The sequence below is a fragment of the Amblyomma americanum genome, chromosome 11, assembly GCF_052857255.1.
Source record: "Amblyomma americanum isolate KBUSLIRL-KWMA chromosome 11, ASM5285725v1, whole genome shotgun sequence".
Lineage (NCBI taxonomy): Eukaryota > Metazoa > Arthropoda > Arachnida > Ixodida > Ixodidae > Amblyomma > Amblyomma americanum.
This window is the reverse complement of record NC_135507.1, coordinates 19,212,141-19,231,225: the sequence shown is the minus strand read 5'-3', so window position 1 is coordinate 19,231,225 and position 19,085 is coordinate 19,212,141. Positions and strand designations below refer to the sequence as shown.

The following is a 19,085-nucleotide window of genomic DNA, read 5'->3' as shown; positions in this document are numbered from 1 at the left end:
CCACGAATACCACAGGTGGAGGTAATCATCAGGTCTTAAAAGAGATCCAGTTGTAATTCTTAACAAATTCTGTCTTCGAAACCTCGCTGCTGTGATATACGCTGTAGCCGTAACGATAGGTAGCACGGGGCCATTCAGGGACGCCTTTGGCAGGCAGTCCGCAACTTCATTGGCTGTCACACCGCTATGCATATCATGTGAACAAGACTCAAATGTGGAGGAAGTAATGAAAGGTGTTTAAGATTGGCGAATCCACAGCCGAAGCAAGGGATGAACACAAAGAAAGCGAGTCTGTAAAGACAGCCACTGAAGAGAAAGCTGGCTCTAGTTTTCGAAGAGCAAGCACCACGGCCAGAAACTCCGCTTGGAAAATTGGTGTGTAGTCGGGAAGCCGCACAGAAAAGGACCAATCTAGAATCGGGCAATATATTCCCGCCCCTGCCTTATCATCACATTGGGAGGCGTCAGTAGCTATCGTTAAGCTAATCGGCATGCTTTGTAAATGGTTTTCTAATAATCCATTTAAACTGCGAAGTGGCAAATGCTTAACAGTAAATGCCTCGAGTTAATCTGCGGCACACTCTCGCGCTGCGCATTGCACATCGTCTTCATCAACTTTCATCTGCGAAGCGAATAGAGTAGATGAGCTTAACATAAGCCTAATATTGTCTCCAGACGTGCCGACGACCCAGCAAAGCATCGTGAGCCAACCTGACTAAACAAATGCTTTCTCCCGTCTACTGTTTAACTACGTTAAAATCCTACCACTTTTCAAAGTCAATCTCTGACATGATGAAATGCAAGGAGTACCCCAGCCGGCTACACTCATTTTTCTCATTTTTGAAGAGTGAAAAAAGGTATTTACGTAACCAATTCCCGAGCGTTCTTGAATCGTTTGCAGGCGCCTTTGGCGGTTAATGACTTTGTTTTGGAATACCGTTAAATACATGTCCAAGACCTTGCTGAAAAAGTCAACAAATGTTTTAAGCACCATCCCAATCAAGCATAGCTCGCCTTACCTGCGACATGTGGCATTTAGAGAGAATTAGTAACAACATATAATTAGTACGTACAGATTAATTTGAAGTGCAAGATATGTATAGATCTTTAACGGATATTAAGACAATAGATATTGACAACATTTAAATTGGACCAGTAAAATATAGCTTCATGTTGCTGTTGCTGCTGTGAGGAAGAATGAAAACAAAAGTGCACGGGTCTGCCCACTGGCTCAAGCTGAGCCACAACCGCTGTCACGTGCTTAAAGTAGGAGAGTCGAAAGATAAGAGAGCAAAGATTGGGACAGACGTGCGCGCACTAATACGTCCCGGGCCGATCCCGGAGGCAGTGCAATACCGGGCCAACCCATGCCGGAGTGCTTCAAGCAATCCGCCATGTTTCAAAAAAAAATTTGATATCTTGGGTCTAAATGGGACCCAAGATATTGATGTTATCGATGATGTTATCGCCCCCACTGCTTGCTCATATTTAAAACCTTGCGTTGTCAACGGGTTGTTTTCCTAAGCTGATGAGAATTCTAAAGTTATAGCTTTATTTACACAATGACGGGCAATTTATATTCTGCCTAGTTTTTCAAGATCTCTGGTTAAAATTGTTTATATGAGATTATAGATTTTTTGTGGTAAATTTAACCTTGTGAGCCCATCACAGCATGGCTTCCTCTACGGCAAATCCACGGAAGCGGCATTGCTCACACAGAAAGAAATTATTCTCGAAGCTTTTGAACGTAGAAAATTGCGCATAGAAATTTACGTTGAGTTTTCAAAATCCTCAGACCACCTCAATCACCAGATCCTCTTTAAATAACTGGATTTATACGAATCTCGTGAAACAGCTCTACATCTCCTCCAGTCTTATCTGCAGCATCGTGTTCAAGCGCCAGCATTGAAAATATCACATCCTCCATTAAAGACATTTCTGCAGGTGTTCCCCAGGGACGCGTTCTCGGGCCCCTACGTTTTATTTTGTACATTAATAGCATCAACTCTATTAGCCATCAACCCAACTGCGTAATCTACGCTGATCATACCACCAAATTCTTTCAGGGCAGCGATATGCAGTCATTGTTACGCACAGTTAATGAGACCCTGGCAGAATTAAATAAATGGAGTGAATTCAACTGGCTACTCATTAATCCCACGAAAACAAAAGTCGTTCCTTTCCACCCACGACAGCGTGTGATGCAAATATATTACGAGTTATACCTTGGTAATTGCCTAATAAAATTTGTTAACACAATAAATACTGTCTTCTTCAATTCAAACATGTCATGGGACGACTACATTGCGTATGTTCAAACACAAAATTCTCCCCAGATTTCGATCACTTCATCTTGTTTCGATAAACCTTGCAATTTATAACGCCTTCTTACTTTTTCACCTTAGAAAAAAAATGGTTTTTGGAGAAATGAAATTGCGCAGTATCTGTCTCACATACCGTCGGACACCTGAACTGCGTCGTAAGGGAATGAATAATGGAGAGAGTGAAAGAAGAAAGGAAGAAAGAGGTGCCGTAGTGGAGGGCTCCGGAATAATTTCGACCACCTGGGGATCTCTAATGTGCACTCACATCCCACAGCATACGGGCGCCTTTGCGTTTCGCCTCGATCGAAACCGAGTACTCCGGATCATTAGCCGAGCGCCTAACCACTGAGCCACCGCGGCGGGTATTTCTCACCTTAATGCTTTTTGGTATGGGGGAACTCTACACAGAAAAAATGTGAACAAAGTATACCGTTTGCAAAATAGGGTTTCGCTCTATTGGAATTGTGAGCTTTTACGCCCATATACTCAAGGATATTCAAGCTTTCTTACATTCAAGCTTTCTTAAGTGTTAAGTATAGAAATTCCGTTAACAATAATGAGAATGTGTTTTTGCAGTTAGCATATGTTACTGTAGTTAGCATAGTGTTCTTGCAATTAGGCCAATGCTGGCACTTGCCCACTTCGACAGCAAGAATTTTGGTTCGTTCTCAACTCCGGTGCCAGATGCTGTGTTAAAGCGGTAATACTATGCCGCGACTCTTAAATGACGTATGTGCCAGCGACGTAAAGGCAGAAAAATGTAGCCTGGGTTCCATCAAAGCTAGCTTCCAGTAATAACTCTTTAAATATGAATGACGCAAAGGTGATACTATATCATCTCTATTTATTGTTTTCTTTCTCTTGTGGTTTGTTTACATACCTCACAGTATTAATTGATAAGTAACTTAGATGCTGTATATTCGCTATATGCCTTGTACAGGGAGGCTCGGGTTCCATTGAAGCGAAACTATTTCGATTTTTGCATGAGCCCGCCCACTTCTCTATACTGTAAATAAAAATTAAATCCAAAAAAATGAAAAATGAAACCTGGGTATCTCCAGCCCCACCGGTGGCTGTGTTTGAAGCACCCATCATGGCAGCAGAGCGCATCGCTTAACCGCTGCACCACTGGATCAGGAAAGGTATCAGGACTCCTCGCCATCTATGAATGTAAAGTACAGAATAACCGATGCCACGTGTATGGGCATGAAGGTAGAGCCTAGGCGCCAGATAAAGAGTACTATCAACGTCAAATGAAAATGCGAACAGCGGAGCGTGTGACCAAAGGTCCATTTTACGCCGTCTGCCTGTCGTCCCAAAGATAGGCGCGCTCATCCGGTATATGCGATAGTTTTGCTTCTGTTTTCTTTTAGGTTCATTTTCTGAAGCGAACGCTCTTAGCTGCCTGGCCAGCGGCGCTTTGATTTTGCTTCCATCATTGGCGTGTCATTAGTGTCTGCGCTGTGAACACACAAAGGTTTACCGATTGCGTGAATTAGGAGCAGAACGAAGGGCTAGCTCTTTTCGCGCCACATTACTCAATACGATGGCCATTGCATTCAATCGTTCTTACCTCATATATGGCAGGTCGACATGCACACGTGGCAGGAAAGGCACGTCTGGTGTTGTCGCTTCTCCAAATTCGCTCACGGGGGTCCCAATGAGTTGAAAACGTTCACTGGTTAGAGAACATCACGCAGCGCCAGTTCTCCGCAGTCCATGATGGCATGGTCTCGTGCTGACACAAGCCTTGATTTTCTATTTGCTTCGCAGTCCGCTGATTTCTGCGACGGTACACGGCTTCGCGAAGCAGCCGGGTGTAGACGATGTCTAACGGTTGACGTGCTGGGCACACAGTTGAACACTGTCCTTCATCTCATGGGCCGTACTGTTGAGCGTGTCTACTGCCACGACTGCAATAAGTCTTGATACCTCCCGGTAACCCGCTCGCTGTCTATGCCTACGGACCATTGTTTCCAAGCCGCCCACGCTACAGAATGCCTGTAAAACGCCAGTAGACACTGCACCTTGTCTGCAATGACAGTTACTGCGCACCGCGACGGTAAAGACAAACGATTCGCGCTGCCTTTTCGAGCCGCACGCTGACGCGTCAATGTTCGATTCCAGTGTATCTGAGGTTTGATAAAGTGCCGCTAAGAAACCAGCGGTTTAGGAACTGCCGCGTAGGACACCAGCCGCAACCCGCTCGGTCTTTTTCACTGATAACAGAGACGCTGATAAGACGACGGCGGCGGCAGCGGAATCAAAGCGCTGCAGGCCAGGGGAGCTAAGAGCGCTCGCTTCACTCACGCGGGGAACAGCCGGAGCCGTCCTCGAAACAGCGTTGAACGAGCTGAAATCGGTGGAAAGGGTGAGCGTGGCGCTCCAGTGGCAAAGCGTGAAAATGAACGTCAGAGAAAATAGAAGCAAAACTATCTCAAGCGGGTCTAGCGCTCCTATCGGTGATGGCGACGGGCAGACGTAGTGAACTGGACCGTTTTTACACGCGCTCCACTGTTCGCATTTGACGCCGATAGTATTTGCACGGGAGGGATCTCCAATGCTATCGTATTGTACACTGAAGGGTAGGTCAAGCGTTATGTGATTATGAAAGAAATAGCAATGTCCTAGTGTGCGAAGTAGTACGAAAAGAGGACCCCTGGCCGCTAAAGGGACATTATACCCTTAGGGCGGAGATTATTTGTCCCCTCTAGTCCCCCCCCCCCTTTTTTTTTCGTGGTCTGTTCGTGGTGGTAAAGTTAGTGGGGACAGCAAGGTGAAGATAGGGAGCGCACGTTGATGGCTGTATATAATTGCTGCTGTGTACGTGCCCTCTCGGACGCTCCGACGTTACTGCCTCAGCCGCCGCGGTGGCTCAGTGCTTTTGGCGCTCGGCTGCTGACCCGAAACACGCAGGTTCAAACCCGGCCGCTTTGGTCGAATTCCAGCAGAGGCGAAATGCTAGAGACCCTGTGTGGCGTGCGACGTTAGTGCACGTTAAAGAAACCCAGGAGGTCGAAAGTACCGGAGCCCTTCAGTACGGCGTTCCTCATAGCCTGAGTTACCTTGGGACGTTAAACACCATAAACTAAGCCAAGCTGCTGCTTCAGCACTCATTACCAGGAATTCGGCTCAAGCACTTCGAGTTTCACTGGCGGCCATCGTCTGACACATGGCTCTGAACATTCAAAACTAGCGCATTGACATCATCCGTGACGTAGGAAAGAAATATAACGACCGAGTGGCTGCAGAACAGAACGTGAGAGACCGGTAGGCTAAGTGACACTGGCTGGTAGCTGTTCCGAATTATTGGTAATGCCCCCCCCCCCCGCGGGGCAGCGGCAAGTGGCGGCGTGTTCTAACGGGTTGCTCACCTACACAACCGGCGTCTTGCTGAGCCGCCCACCCCCTGCCCCACACTACATATCCAACACGCCTTTTATAGACGGAACGCCCCACACATACTACATTGCCACGTGGTGGCGACGTCAGTCCCGAGGTCAGAAAGGCAGTGAAATGATCCCAAAAGGTAGTGGTTATTGGGCTGACTTGCCCTCACAAAGAACTCAACAGCTCGGGCGATAGCAACAAACGTGATCGGCGGTCGTCGAGGAACAGCCACCGCCGCTGTCGGCGTGCTCTGTTTAAAGCTGACGAACTTTTGGAGATGAGGAGTTGAGAGAACCTGCAACAAACCGAACCTGAAAGTAGCTGCTGCGCAGGGCTAAAAACATTGCAGATAAGTCTGGCTGCGTCTAGTCACAAAGTGACAAAGCCACGTGCCGGCGGATTTGAACGCGAAAAAAAAAACTAGCAGAGGTTTAGCGCTTGTTAAACCTAGTGATACGACTGAAATTTCTGTTAAGCATGGTTACGCGTGGTTTGACGCCGGAGTCAGTCCGGCGCGCGCCTCCTCCATGGTGAGACTTAGCGACCAAGCACCAACGAAGCAGCTGTTATACCTCCGCTAGTCACGTGGTACAGCAGCGGCGAGGCTCCGAACGAGCGCAGCTGCGGCGCGCGCTCACTAACGGTATTCAACATGCGTGGCTTTTATCAACCTCGACGTTAAGTTCACAGCGTACGCAGATGAAATCACTGTGTGGAGTGCTCACTGTAACCTACAGACTCAGGCGGCTGCTTTACAATTAGCTTTAGATATTACTTATGCCAATGCATCAACATTCGGTATTCAGATATCTGTGAGCAAAACTACTCGGGCAATACGCCTACCACGACGCGTCAGCAGCAGCACAGCGTTTCCTGAAAATATACATCGTCTGACAGCCCGCTACCTTCAACCAATGCGAACTTAATGGTCTCCCCGTTATCTCCTGAGTTCACAAAGCCACGCAGATTCTGTGCCCGCCTGGTGACCAGCTGTGTGGTGGTGGTGTGCTGTGCGATGTCGGTGCACGTTAAAAATCGCTAGGAGGTCGAAATTATTCTGGAGCCCTCCACTACGGCACCTCTTTCTTCCTTTCTTCTTTCACTCCCTCCTTTATCCCTTCCCTTACGGCGTGGTTCAGGTGCCCAACGATATATGAGACAGATACTGCGCCATTTCCTTTCCCCAAAACAAATTATTATTATTATTATTATTATTATTATTATTATTATTATTATTATTATTATTATTATTATTATTATTATTATTATTATTATTATTGTGACCAGCCCCTCACCACCGCCTCACTTCCGAAGTCTGGAATCCGCCGCGCTCATATTGACGAAGAAGAAGCGCCTCCGGCACCGCACACGTGCCCCGGTTCCTCTGGGGCAGCAACATTCCCCCAAGGTCTCATTGGCGCAGAGGAGGTTGTGCTTCGGTGGGTCCGTTTCGCGGTCGCCCTTAATCCAGCCGTAAATCGGAACTAGCTACACTTTCGAGGCTTCTTTCTCCGCCCCGGTTGTCCAACATGTCAATCCAAAGAAGTGCAATCCGGTATTATTTACTGTGGGTGTTCCCAGCTTTAAAATGCTCAAGAATCCGGCACCTGGCCGCAGCGGATTTTAGCCGCACAGTTGTGCATCCTATGATTCTTGGACTCAAATGCATCACCGACCATTCCTATAGACTTAATTTGATTAGCCAACCTCTTTCCATTTATATAACCATCTGTCTTGTTTCAAACTCATAACCACTTTCGTTTTAGCCCTGAAACGACTAATACCGCGCAAAAGCATTCACCTACGAGGCTTCGGTGAAACGCCGTCGCCTTCAGCGTTATCCTCCATCTGCTTGCATGTGAGTGAAAGAAGGAAAAGAAGACATGGTCTGTCTGTCCCGTTGCAGCAAGTGTGACCACACTGCCGGAGTCGTTGTTGTGGTCGTGCGGACTCTGCTCTTTGCGGGCACCGTGCACCCCTGCAGTGCCTACGACTTCCTCGGAGCCGTGAAGAGCCTCTTTCGAGCGTGAGTCTTCGCCACGTTCAAAAATTGTTCCCGCGCGTTTGCGGACTCGTTTGAAAAAATCGGTAACGGATTCCTAGGGTAACCAAGAGGAGAGGTCGCGTGATGACACGTGGTGTTCAGCGTCTCGAAGCTGCATGCGGGCTGTGATCCATGCCGTAGAGCAGTACTCGGGATTAATTTCGACCACCTGTGGCTCTTGGACATGCTGTAACATCGCACACAACATAGATGCGTTTTTAAGCTTGAAGTGATCTTCGTTGCCAGTCTCATCAAATACACGCGAACATCGCCTGGAAACCACGGTGAACATGGGGCGAAAACTGCTGAACCACTGCGAAATTTTCGCTAGAATGATATACAGCACAAAAAAAAAATCATGGATGATCACAGCGGTTCTTGCGGAGGGGAATGCGCTAGCATGTGCGCTCCGATTGTCTTAGCGACTCGTGGCGCCCTCTTTGCGCTAAGACGCAGACTAGAACGCGCGTCAAAGAGGAGCTTTATGTGCCACTTAGCCATGCGCCACAGCTTTGTGGCGCCCTCTGTTCAATGCTGTGCAGACTAGTGCTTGCGGTGTGAGCCCTGCGCGAGGACGTGGCTGTTCAACGCGTGCGTTGAACACGTGCGTTGAGCACTAGTATGGCTGCGGCGGTAGAGGTAGATCTGTTGACGCCGTCGCTGGTTTGAGTACTGCTCGCGGCTATAAGTGCGGAAGGTTTACTTTATTTATGTAATTTCATGCAGGGTCACAACACTACATAGCCACATACGACGGACAGCGGATTTGCTTCACGGTGAAGCTTCCAATGCTACGCATTTGAACTTTAGCACCGAGTGGGATTTCTACTGGGGCCGGCGCAAGCAGCCAAGCTTCGTTTCCCGATGCCTTAGGCTGCTTGGCCAGCGCGGTATCTCCTAGCGCTATTGTTGTAAATCGTCGTCTTCCTCATATTTCATTCCTCAGTTCTGCTCTTCCAATGCACGGCAGCAGTAGCGCTTCCACCGTGACCATGCGGCTAAAATAAGACTCGCCTATGTCACCAACGGCAGCTTTACGTACCCGAACACAAAGGTAATAAGGCGGCCTATGCGTTCTAACGCGTCGTAAAGGTCGGTGGAGCGCGACAGAGAGGTGCGCGTCAAGCACCGAAAGCAGCAAGTGACTCTGCAGAGAACGCTGCCCAACGCGAAAAAGACAAGCAGCTTAACGTAGTGGCATGCAAATCATCAAAAGCAGCGGCTCTTCAAGCCTCGAAAGCAGCAAGGGAGGCGATGTGCGTCACCCAAGTCGAAGAACAGAACAGGATGCAGCCAAATTACCTGCAACACCCGAGTGTGGCTACGACCGTCTGTGAGGCGTCCCAGAATGTTATAAGCACTTGTCTGCAATGTGTTTCATGCTGATACCTACTCTTGACGACTTCATATAGTGCAGACTTCGCACTACGCCTCCATCTTAAATGATTTCGCCGAGGCAAGGGTTCGATCCCGTGGCCTTGGGCTCAGCAGCCAAACAGCAGAACCACTTAGCCACTACACCGTCGGTTAAACAGTTACATAGAAATACGGCGCGTACGATTTTCCGTTTGAAGGGCGAGAAATTTCCCACCCACACAATATGATCGACTTCTGCCACTAATTGCGCACACTAAAGATGTGATCACATGGGTAGACCGTTAGGCTCCAGGTGAGCCTGGAATAAGAGGAAAAGGAAGACAACCTCAATTAAATACAGTGGGGGCTGCTGTGGACAATCTGTGGGATGCATTCCTGCAGTAGCTGCGCACCAAGCGTTTCGAGTCTGTATCTGCAAACTTTTTTTGTAGTGTAGGGGGAGCTTGCGGAAACTTCCCGTCTCAACTCTTTCCATTTCTAAGAATAGGTGATGACTAGTGCTTCTCCCTGGGCAGCGTCAGTGACCCTCGACCTTAATTTCTGCGAACCTTCATATCATCTTCGTTTTGTTTGGCTGTGATGGCAATCGTGACGTAAACAGCCGGAGGTGGGATGCAAACGGCCAATGACAAGCACGGCCGGCCTGGTCGTGCCGCCGCAGCATCCAGTCCGGCCGAGTGGCAGGGAGTAGGCTCCTCTAATTCTTCTCACAACCACCCCAGATTTTCTTTCCCGAGACAGTATGAGCACCCGTAAAGCTCCTCAAAATTTTTAGAGACCGTCTTCGCGCTCCGTCATTCGTCGGTGTCAGCCCGCCAGTGCAGTATGGGCACAAGGCGTGTTTTCGCGAGTGAGGAGCAGTATGCAATAGCGTATTCCAATCTGCGATCCAGAGCAAGTTTTCTTGCTCCGCGAAACCCAAGAGCGTGTTTCAATGGGCGATTTGAACTCAGTTCCTGAGTTATAACTGGAACGCGACGGATCTCTTGCTCCTTCGCGTATTTGGAGAGCTGCTCCGGATCGCCGACTGGAATACTCTATAAGTGTGTCTGCCGCGACCAGTCTGACGTCATCCCCCGTAGCCTACGCCACCATAGGCCAGCGTTCAACATATGGAGATCAACGGCAGTTCAGTGAAACTAAAATGAAACTTGACAAAATACGACCCTACAGCGCGTCTGGAATACATAAGGTGTCCCATGTAACCTCAGCCATATGCGTTTAAAGAATACGTAAATGGGACTCTTTATAAACGAAACCGAAACGGACTAGCTGGCGCCTTCCCTCAGTGCGCGTTCGTTGCCCGCAGGCTCCCTCCCTTATCCCTTTCCTTACGGCGCGGTTCAGGTGTCCAACGATATATGAGACAGATACTGCGCCATTTCCTTTCCTTTCCCAAAAAAAACAATTATTATTATTATTATTATTATTATTATTATTATTATTATTATTATTATTATTATTATTATTATTATTATTATTATTATTGCCCGCAGGCGGGAGATCGAGTGGTCGTGGGACGAGTACGAGCGCTGCATCCGGGAACGCTCGGACGACGCTCCACCCAGACGCCAGTCGGTGCTCGTGCTGCTCGGTTCCAAAGTGGAGCTGCCGTGCCCCGGAATATGGTGCGTGCTAGGAGCGATGGTCGGCGACAGGCGGCGAGTAATAATACTAATTGGTTTTTTGGGGGGAAAGGAAATGGCGCAGTATCTGATATATGAGGCAGATACTGCGCCATTTCCTTTCCCCCCAAAAAAACCAATTGTTATTATTACTCGCCGCCTGTGGCCGACCATCGCTCCTCTCCTGGCGCCATCTAACGTAGAGGAGAGATAATGAAATGAGCACACGAACAAGAACACGCTCTGAAAATAGGAGGATGAAGCGCTCCCTTCACCGGTTTTTTTCTTCACGCGCAATCGCTGGTCTTTATTCGCATTTATGACAACACAGTCACCACAGTCTTGTCTTTGAACTCTTCCACACTGCAGTTTACGCATATAACGTTGCTTCTATATACACACATTTATTAGTTGTTACTGCACTGCATACACTATCCCATGCTCACGAAGAAGCGTTCCACCCGGACGCTGGGTCTGCACTAAGAAAACTTTATACTGCTCGCGCACCATCGGTCGGTGCTGTGGCGTACCTCAGATCGCGGAGGGTTTTCCAGTGGCCGGCGCCGCTATGTCACGACATGCAAAGATTACATAACGTGGGTTTCTCGACACAACGCCGACGCCTCTTTTTCCACTGAACGGGAGCCTTAAAGAAACGCAGAAGGTGCGTCGACGCGAGCTACCAGAAAGGGAACAGAATCCGCAAAAGGTAAAAAAAAAAATTATTTAAGCCTAAAAGACGCCGCCGGCTATTTTAATTATAAAAAAAACCTAAATAGTCTATCTAGGCCAAAATTAAGCCAATTAGTTTGTTTTCCGATACAAAAAAACAATTAAAAGCACTCGAGGAAACATTGAATCACATCTTTTTTTCATCAAGACGCATCTGACGCAATAAATTCAGATTAAAATCAAAAGGGTGACAGGGACTTATCTGCATGACTGTGTTGGTGACCGCGCTTAACTAAGTGCATTGTTCTGAGAAATCAAAACTATTCGTTAGTTAACATAAAAACGCGCCCCCCTGTTTTGTTGGGAAAGTTCCTAAATTCGTCTGAAACAAAGAAATTGCGGCTATATGAGGCACATTCTAAGAAAAAGCTGCGAGCTCGTTAAGTACAAAACTTTGTGCATACCATAAAAGGGAACGAAACAGACTGGACAGGCAAGGAAGCACGAAGATACCTGGCTGGCACAAACTTCCAATAGCAGCTAGTTCATTCCGTAAATTTAATCCGTAAGCTTATTACGAAGCTAGTTTAACGTATCTATATAATTTCTTAACCTTTACGTTTACTTTCTTCTGCGGTGTGAGAACTTCTGGCCCGTTCAACGTGTCAGCGATTTCCGAAGCGCAAATCACTGTGTGCCGTGTCCCACCGCTGGACCACCCTTAAATTTTGTTTGGTTTTGTTCGCCATTGTCTGCATACCCCTGTAACTACACTCCTTATCCCTCCCCAACAAGACAACCGTATACCTTCCGAAGCGTCACTGCATGCACTGGACTACAGTAACACTGTCAGCAGAAGGAATGCACTAGAGCCTATACCCGAGGCGCGCTAATGCGAGTTTAGTGGCATAAACGCAACAGACGTCTCACGCCCTTCCCGGTCTTAAACACAGCGATAGGCATCAGCACCGCCCCAGCTGTCGCCTAATATACATACATAAACGTCCACACAGAGCACAACCTCTTGTGTTCTTTAGCTTCTCTTCTAGCGTTTCACGTGTCTGCACAGATGAACAGTGGTAGCGTTGGTTACTATGGTGGTGTAGTTTGTAACGCTGGAGCATTACAACACCGCTCTCAGTCCCGTACGCGCATGTACGCGCAGCTTTCCGCCGGAGTCCGAGGCGCAGTCCCCGTGGCATCGCGTGGACCCACTTTCGAAGTCTTCCATCGCACCCGTGGCCCTCGGCAAGGGCGACACACGGCGGCAGCTCATGGGCTACGGTTCCCTGGTGGTAACGGACGCCCTGCCCTCGGACACGGGCTTCTACCGCTGCATGTGGGCCGGAAGGGAATACGCCACCTACCACCTGCAAGTGGTGGCCCGAGAGCCATACTCCATGGTATGGGGTCAGCAGGAAGCTGGCATCTCAGTCGGAAAACAAAGCAGAATTTTTTCTGTCGTCGCCACAGGTTTTTTGCAATATTTTGGCCATGAACTTGTTGTCGCTGTTTCACCGCGTTTTCCAGGTGTGGGAGAACGAGCACAACAGCACCGAAGAGCGGGCCGACGTCCCCGGCTTCCCGCTGGTCACGTGGCTCGAGTGGTCCGAATGGAGCGGCTGTGACCGATGCGGCTCCGTCGGAAGACGCCGCCGAGCCGGGTTATGCACTGTCGGATACAAGGCAAGACGAACTTCGCTGCTTCCTTAGATGCTTCGAGCCGCTCAATGAACAGACCTGATTGACGGCAGTTTGCGTTTGAGCTGGTTGGTGCGTTGGTGGAAGGAAGGGTTCCATAGAGTACAAGTTTTCCCCTAGCCTACTGCTGCTGCTCTGCTTCTCAATGTGTCTTTGCTCCCATCTCGTACGGACAGAAAAACTCGTTGCTGATGGCCCTCTTTGGTCAATGTTCTCTTGCGTCATCATCGTCATTGAAATGAGTTTTAATAGCATTAAAACGGCTTCACAGAGAACGGAGCAGCTGCGCAATGCCCCCGCCTCTGGCACTCCGTCAAAAATGAAAGGTCGAGGCTTCACACATAGTCCCGGTTTTTCAGTTTTCCTAGTGAAGCAATGTTTTCGCACTAAAAACTTTTATTGTGAGCAAAGGTTGAAGGGAGGCCCCCAGAGTGCGTCGCCCTTGTGACACGAGCAATTAGGTCAGGCTGGTCGATATATAATGAAGAGTGAGCGGTGATGCCATCCCTGCGTCCGAGCAGTATATGACGAAGGATTACTCGGCGACGGACCCGCCGTAGGCATCCATGAGCCGGACTCACGTTGGAAAGCCCACAGATGGTGGATATCGGATATATGGGAGTAAACAGGGAATAAGCTGCGTTCTAGCGCATTCCCTTTTAAGGGAAGGGTGTGCTGTTTAAATCCCGTAGTAGATTTCGATCACTATATATACGGAATGCTTACTCTTGGCAGCGGAGGGATATTCCCACCGCAAAGCATGTATACCTTGATGTAGCCGCCGCGGTGGCTGAGCGGTTATGGCGCTCGGCTGCTAGCCTGAAAGACGCGGATTCGATCCCGGCCGCTGCGGTCGAATTTCGATGGAAGCGAAATTCTAGAGGCCCGTGTACTGCATGTGCGATGTCAGTGCACGTTAAAGAACCGCAGGTGGTCGAAGTTTCCGGAGCCCTCCACTACGGCGTTCCTCATAGCCTGAGCCGCTTTGGGAAGTTAAAGCCCCAAAACCCATAACCAGTATACCTTGCTACCAAGTTGTCAGTGGAAGAAGGCTTAGAAACGCGCCAACGGAGGTCTTGAGGTTAGCAAATGAAGAAATTGAAACCTCGTTTAAAATATTCGTAACTGCTAGAACTTCGCATGCTTTCAAGAGGGAATTTATTTCAGTTCCTAACCATAAGTACGCCGTATATTTTTAGTGATGAAAGTCTACCCCAGGGCTTGGGCAGCAAACCCTGTCCCTAAAATGGAGTGCAGTTTGACAGCCTAGTTAATTTTTACTCTCATATAAGCTAATTCGTGTTCAGAGTATGGGAGACTCTCCCAGGGAATAACTCAGAAAAGCAGTGTAAAGGTCGAAAGGTAAAGTCCGTGTATCGTATTAGTCTCGCATTCTACGCTGCGAAATATTGTGGTTTTGCCCCTGTTGTTCCTCGTGCAACTGTGTGACGGCGAGAATGCACCTCATCGACATTTCTCATCAGCATAAACATGGAAAGTTAGCGAAAGTGCCGAAATAAAAGGCATCATTGTGTTTTCAGCTCGTGGTTCAAATATGGCTGCGATCATCAAGCGATATTAGAATGGTCAAAAAAGTGTTGACTGGGGAGTTGGAGGTTACCCGCCTAATTTATTTGCTTCTTTTTTATTTCCTCCAGGGCGAAAACAGGACATTGCCCAAGTTGGCATCTATGATGGCTTTGCTGTTAGACCTCTTCCCAGAAGGTCTTCCGTGCCGGTCCACTCTGATCCCGGCAGTCGTCGCTTCAGGGCTCAAGGACCACTGGAGCGTGCACATGATTGGCCTATGCAGCGTACGCGTCATAGTGACGTAGCACCACATCCTGGTTGTTCCATCTGCCTAAATGGCACTTCGGTGATGAGTGGCTCTCAGTACGAAACGACTACCCTGAGAAGTGAATGCATTAGACCCAAATATTTGACAGCTACCGAAATGTAACTGGAATGGGATGTACAACTTGACTTGGACGGCGACTTAAGGTTTATAATTATTTTGAGTTTTGGCATGACGCAAGGTCGCGATCATATGTCATGTGACGCCGAATAGCGTCGCATGAGAGCCATCACGTGATCAGCCTTACAACACGGCTTGTTACTTTGCGATATATATTAGCTGCATAGAAAAAAAATGGGCAGGCGTTTATACCTACCACTCCCCGGTCTAATTTCAGGAACCGTGCGTGCGGGGCAAGGGCGTCGTGGTGGTAACGGACTCGTCAGGCCTAGTCGAGGAGGTGGTGGACAACAGCCGCGGCATATTCTCGCTGCGCCAGAAGTTACTGGAGCTGCCCAAGAAGGTCCGGCGCCGGACCGTGAAGCGGGTGCGCGGTAGCGAGGTCCTGCTTTCCTGTACAAGGCACGTCTCTACCTTGGCACTGTACTGATCGATTGATGCACTCACCAATTAAGCGATCGATTTATTCATTCATTGATCGGCTTTTGATTGATTGACTGAGGCCGCATTTCAAATCGAGAGGAACAAAAAGAGACGTAACAGATATCCGTGAACATAAGGCAGCGGCACGAGTGGCAGAAATTGAAGCTGATGATGATAACTTTTAATGGCGCGCGCAAAGGCAGCTTTGGCCAAACAGCGCCACGAAATAAGGAATTTTTCCTCTACACAAGGTGGGGACACCCGAACCGCGAAGTTCGCTTCGGGGAAAGGATGAAGGAGGGAGTGAAAGATGGTTTTTAGTTGTTTTTTGGGGGGGAAAGGAAATGGCGCAGTATATTCTCATATATCGCTGGACACCTGAACCGCGCCGTAAGGGAAGAAATAAAGGAGTGAGTGAAAGAAGAAAGGAAGAGGTGCCGTAGTGGAGGGCTCCCAAGAGTGAAAGAAGCAAGCTCAGCTTGAGCCAGTGGGCAGGCCCGTGCACTTTCCATTCTTCCTGCATTCGCAACATTAACAAGAAAGCAAGAAAGAAGTGCCGTAGTGGAGGTCTCCGGAATAATTTTGACCACCCGAGGATCGGGTTCGAGCCCGAGTACTCCAGCTCGGTAGACGAGTGCCTTGACCATTGAGCCACCGCAGCGGGTAGTATCTTACTGCATTTCTACATAAACACCACTGAATGGAAGGCCTGCCTTCTTAAACATATACTCAGGCAGCGCTTCGGCAGCAAATTCTACCAGTGGCGCAACGGGTCCATCCTGCTGAACCCGATGGTCGTGTCCCAGCTGTCTGGTGGCAGGGTCAAGATAGACCTGGGCAACAACCTGCACATCGTCAAGGCAGAGTTCTGGGACACAGGCATCTACAGGTGAAGACAATTTTATGTACAAATCCCCTGACAGAATCCAGAAAGGACGAGTGTCCATCAGCTGATAAATTTTTTTCCGGGAAAAACAGCTCTTGCCTATATGACCAACTATAGCACTGCGGAAAAATGTTTTGAAGGCCTTGTCACACGTGTTTCTTGTTGCCATATGTGGTCATATAATAAGCCGTTTCTTGTGCTATGCAATTCAGCTCCTAGTCAGTTCCAGTCCTGTTTTGTTCTTTGCGCTGCATGATTTTTACCTCCGCTGCGTTTGTAACGATGAATCGTACCAACACATCCGTACTTCTGTGGTTCTGTACCCGGCAGACCAGCTCACGATCGCAGTTCCGAATGAAACCGTGATGAAAGCATGGTTCTTAATCACGACGTGCTCCTCGCCAGCACACTTGCAGCATCAGGTGGCAGGAGCAAAACAATAGGGATGAGCCCAAGATGAAGTTATCCCTTGGTGCCAATACCCCCTCCTGGCCCTTAAATGAGGTCGACCCTATGTGAACAGATTCTCCTTTGCTCAGTGATCCATTTTTGTCAACCGCTCCTCCAGAAACTGCCACGCATTTGCGCTATTATTGTCCACCCCCAACGCTACCCGGTGGACATAAGGAGTCAGCAGCTATTACAGGAGGACATTCGATTTATCCTTTCATTAAATGCACTCACCCACACATGCGCGCTCACCCACACATGTGAGGTGCAGATGATCTGTGGCCAGTAAGGTAGTTACTATGGCTTTCCTTTCCTAAAAAAATTTTCTGTAGCCTGTGAGAAAGCTGAAGTGCCACCACTTCCACAGTATGAAGCAGTATGAAGTACGGCACATATGGAACAAGCAGCAGTTAACGCACCTTGACACCAGAATGGTGCCACGATAGTTGCACATGGCTGCTCAGGACAAAAACAATGGCTGCAGAGTTGTTTCGCATTGCTAAAGATAACTGCATTGTATTTCCAAGCATACTGTATCAGATAATAAAGTTAGAAGCTTGAATGGTATGCCTTTACCTCAGAGAGGTATCTTGAACAAATGCAATTAGTGCTGCAGGTTTAATCATACCATGCAAGGAAAAAGTGTGGATGGATAGTCTACGAGAAGACAACTGCTGTGGTGGACGGTGTGACAACACTTTTCGTAGAATTTAAATTAGAGACCTGCACTAATCTATGATTAGGCGAACGTGACAATCCACCACAGCAAAGTTTGGTACCACTCTGACACCACTAAGCAGTAGTTTCCCTAAGACTGTCTTGCAACAAATCGTACTGCAGTCGTCAACATGAAATTTATACATAGCAGCAGTTAGTCTACTCTTGATAATCTGTACTCAGGGGGGCCCAAATTTCGTTAGTTACAATGAATTTGAATTTTGATGTTGACAGGGTCAAAGCATCCGCATGAGTAAATCGGAATTTTGAACTCTGAGATTCCATTCTGCGCACACAAGGAAACTCATTCATCATGTGTTGTGACAAGAGAGAACAACTTGGGAAGGGAAGCTCAAGCACAAAAAGCAGTGAACAAGTGACATAAAAGTGATTTTCTGGCAATTCTACACATGTGCAGCCCCGGAGTGTCTGAGATTGAGATGCCTGCACGAGACAGCTTTGACACTATGGGTGTTCAAAATTTTCATGCAGTGATGTGAATCAACATTCGAGTTTGATGATGGCACATTGGGTTTAGTGAAACAGCTGCACAATTTAACAGTCTAGAAGAAGCACTGTAAGTAAACTCTGAGCTGCTGAGGTCCATTTTGCAAAATTAATCTTCACCATAGTAAGTCATTTATTGCCTTCATGCAGCTTCTGGGCACCACATAGCAAAGACAGTGCCCTGACCAAAAAAAAAAAAGTGCAGTAGGTGCAAAGTTGGCCAAATCTGCATCTGAAAATTTTACCACTAGCTGCAGTTTGCGACGAACCTTTTTTTGTTACTTGGCCTGCGATTAAGAGGAAACCAGACATCAGCGTTATGTGAGTATGGTACTACGTTATGCTTGCTCCATATTGTGCAAACTCTGCAATGCTGTAAAAAACGAATGAAAGACTGCAATGTATAGTGCCACAGGTGAATTGAGGGAGCGCAGAAAGTAACATATTTTCATTCCTTTCATTGCAGCTGCTATGATGGCACATCTCTTGTTGCAACAGTCCGGCTAAAGATCACAAGAGAAAGCGTGATAGCCAAGCTTCACATGTTCACTTCATACTTCAATGTTGCCGTTCTTGGTGGCGTCATAGTGCTTGTGACATTTTCTGTTATTCGAGGCTCCAATCCATGAAGCCAATAATTAACATCAAGACATTCTCTGCCTCTACATTTGTTTTGCAATAATAAATTGCTGATTTTATGATGTAGCACAGCACCCCATCGTAGACCTAGCTCTCTTGAAATAAACTCTGCTAACCAACAAACCTTCTATATCCTTTTGTATATACTAATATTATATGTAACATATATTAGTCATCAAAAACCAAGAATACACCAACAAACAGCCCCAGTATACTAATACCAATGCATCATCTGCAGCCCCTGCCCTTTTTGCATAATGCCTTCAGGCCTTTAAGGATGCAATAAATATAAATGAAATGAAGAGGTGATAAAAAAGGCAAAGCAAGCAATACAAGTCAGTAGTATCACCAACAG

At 47.8% G+C, this 19,085-nt stretch overlaps 3 protein-coding genes across 3 annotated transcripts in view; 2 read left to right on the top strand and 1 right to left on the bottom strand.

The window, feature by feature from the left end:
* The window catches only part of LOC144111058 (uncharacterized), a 98,492-nt gene extending 93,990 nt beyond the window's left edge, over positions 1 to 4,502 (bottom strand). Inside the window, exon 1 of the mRNA XM_077644174.1 lies at positions 3,898 to 4,502. The gene's annotated coding sequence lies outside the window, so the exon portion shown is untranslated. The remainder of the gene's footprint in view (positions 1 to 3,897) is intronic.
* Positions 4,503 to 7,597: 3,095 nt separating this feature from the next.
* On the top strand, positions 7,598 to 13,145 carry LOC144110961 (uncharacterized). Its single transcript, XM_077644035.1, has 4 exons — positions 7,598 to 7,740; positions 10,632 to 10,763; positions 12,598 to 12,835; positions 12,963 to 13,145. The coding sequence occupies exons 1-4, from the start codon at positions 7,598 to 7,600 to the stop codon at positions 13,143 to 13,145; spliced, it is 696 nt and encodes a 231-aa protein (XP_077500161.1).
* A 1,650-nt stretch (positions 13,146 to 14,795) lies between these two features.
* On the top strand, positions 14,796 to 19,006 carry LOC144109494 (uncharacterized). The gene is made up of 4 exons (XM_077642317.1): positions 14,796 to 14,947; positions 15,326 to 15,514; positions 16,269 to 16,420; positions 18,558 to 19,006. The coding sequence occupies exons 1-4, from the start codon at positions 14,825 to 14,827 to the stop codon at positions 18,718 to 18,720; spliced, it is 627 nt and encodes a 208-aa protein (XP_077498443.1). The 5' UTR covers positions 14,796 to 14,824; the 3' UTR covers positions 18,721 to 19,006.
* The last annotated feature ends 79 nt before the right edge of the window (positions 19,007 to 19,085 follow it).

Coding starts and splice junctions, on each gene's coding strand:
- LOC144110961 (XM_077644035.1), top strand. CDS start 7,598: ATGGTCTGTCTGTCCCGTTGCAGCAAGTGTGACCACACTGCCGGAGTC. Junction 7,741..10,631: donor GTGAAGAGCCTCTTTCGAGC/GTGAGTCTTCGC, acceptor TATTGCCCGCAG/GCGGGAGATCGAGTGGTCGT. Junction 12,836..12,962: donor CCCGAGAGCCATACTCCATG/GTATGGGGTCAG, acceptor CGCGTTTTCCAG/GTGTGGGAGAACGAGCACAA.
- LOC144109494 (XM_077642317.1), top strand. CDS start 14,825: ATGATGGCTTTGCTGTTAGACCTCTTCCCAGAAGGTCTTCCGTGCCGG. Junction 14,948..15,325: donor ACATGATTGGCCTATGCAGC/GTACGCGTCATA, acceptor GTCTAATTTCAG/GAACCGTGCGTGCGGGGCAA. Junction 16,421..18,557: donor TGGGACACAGGCATCTACAG/GTGAAGACAATT, acceptor CTTTCATTGCAG/CTGCTATGATGGCACATCTC.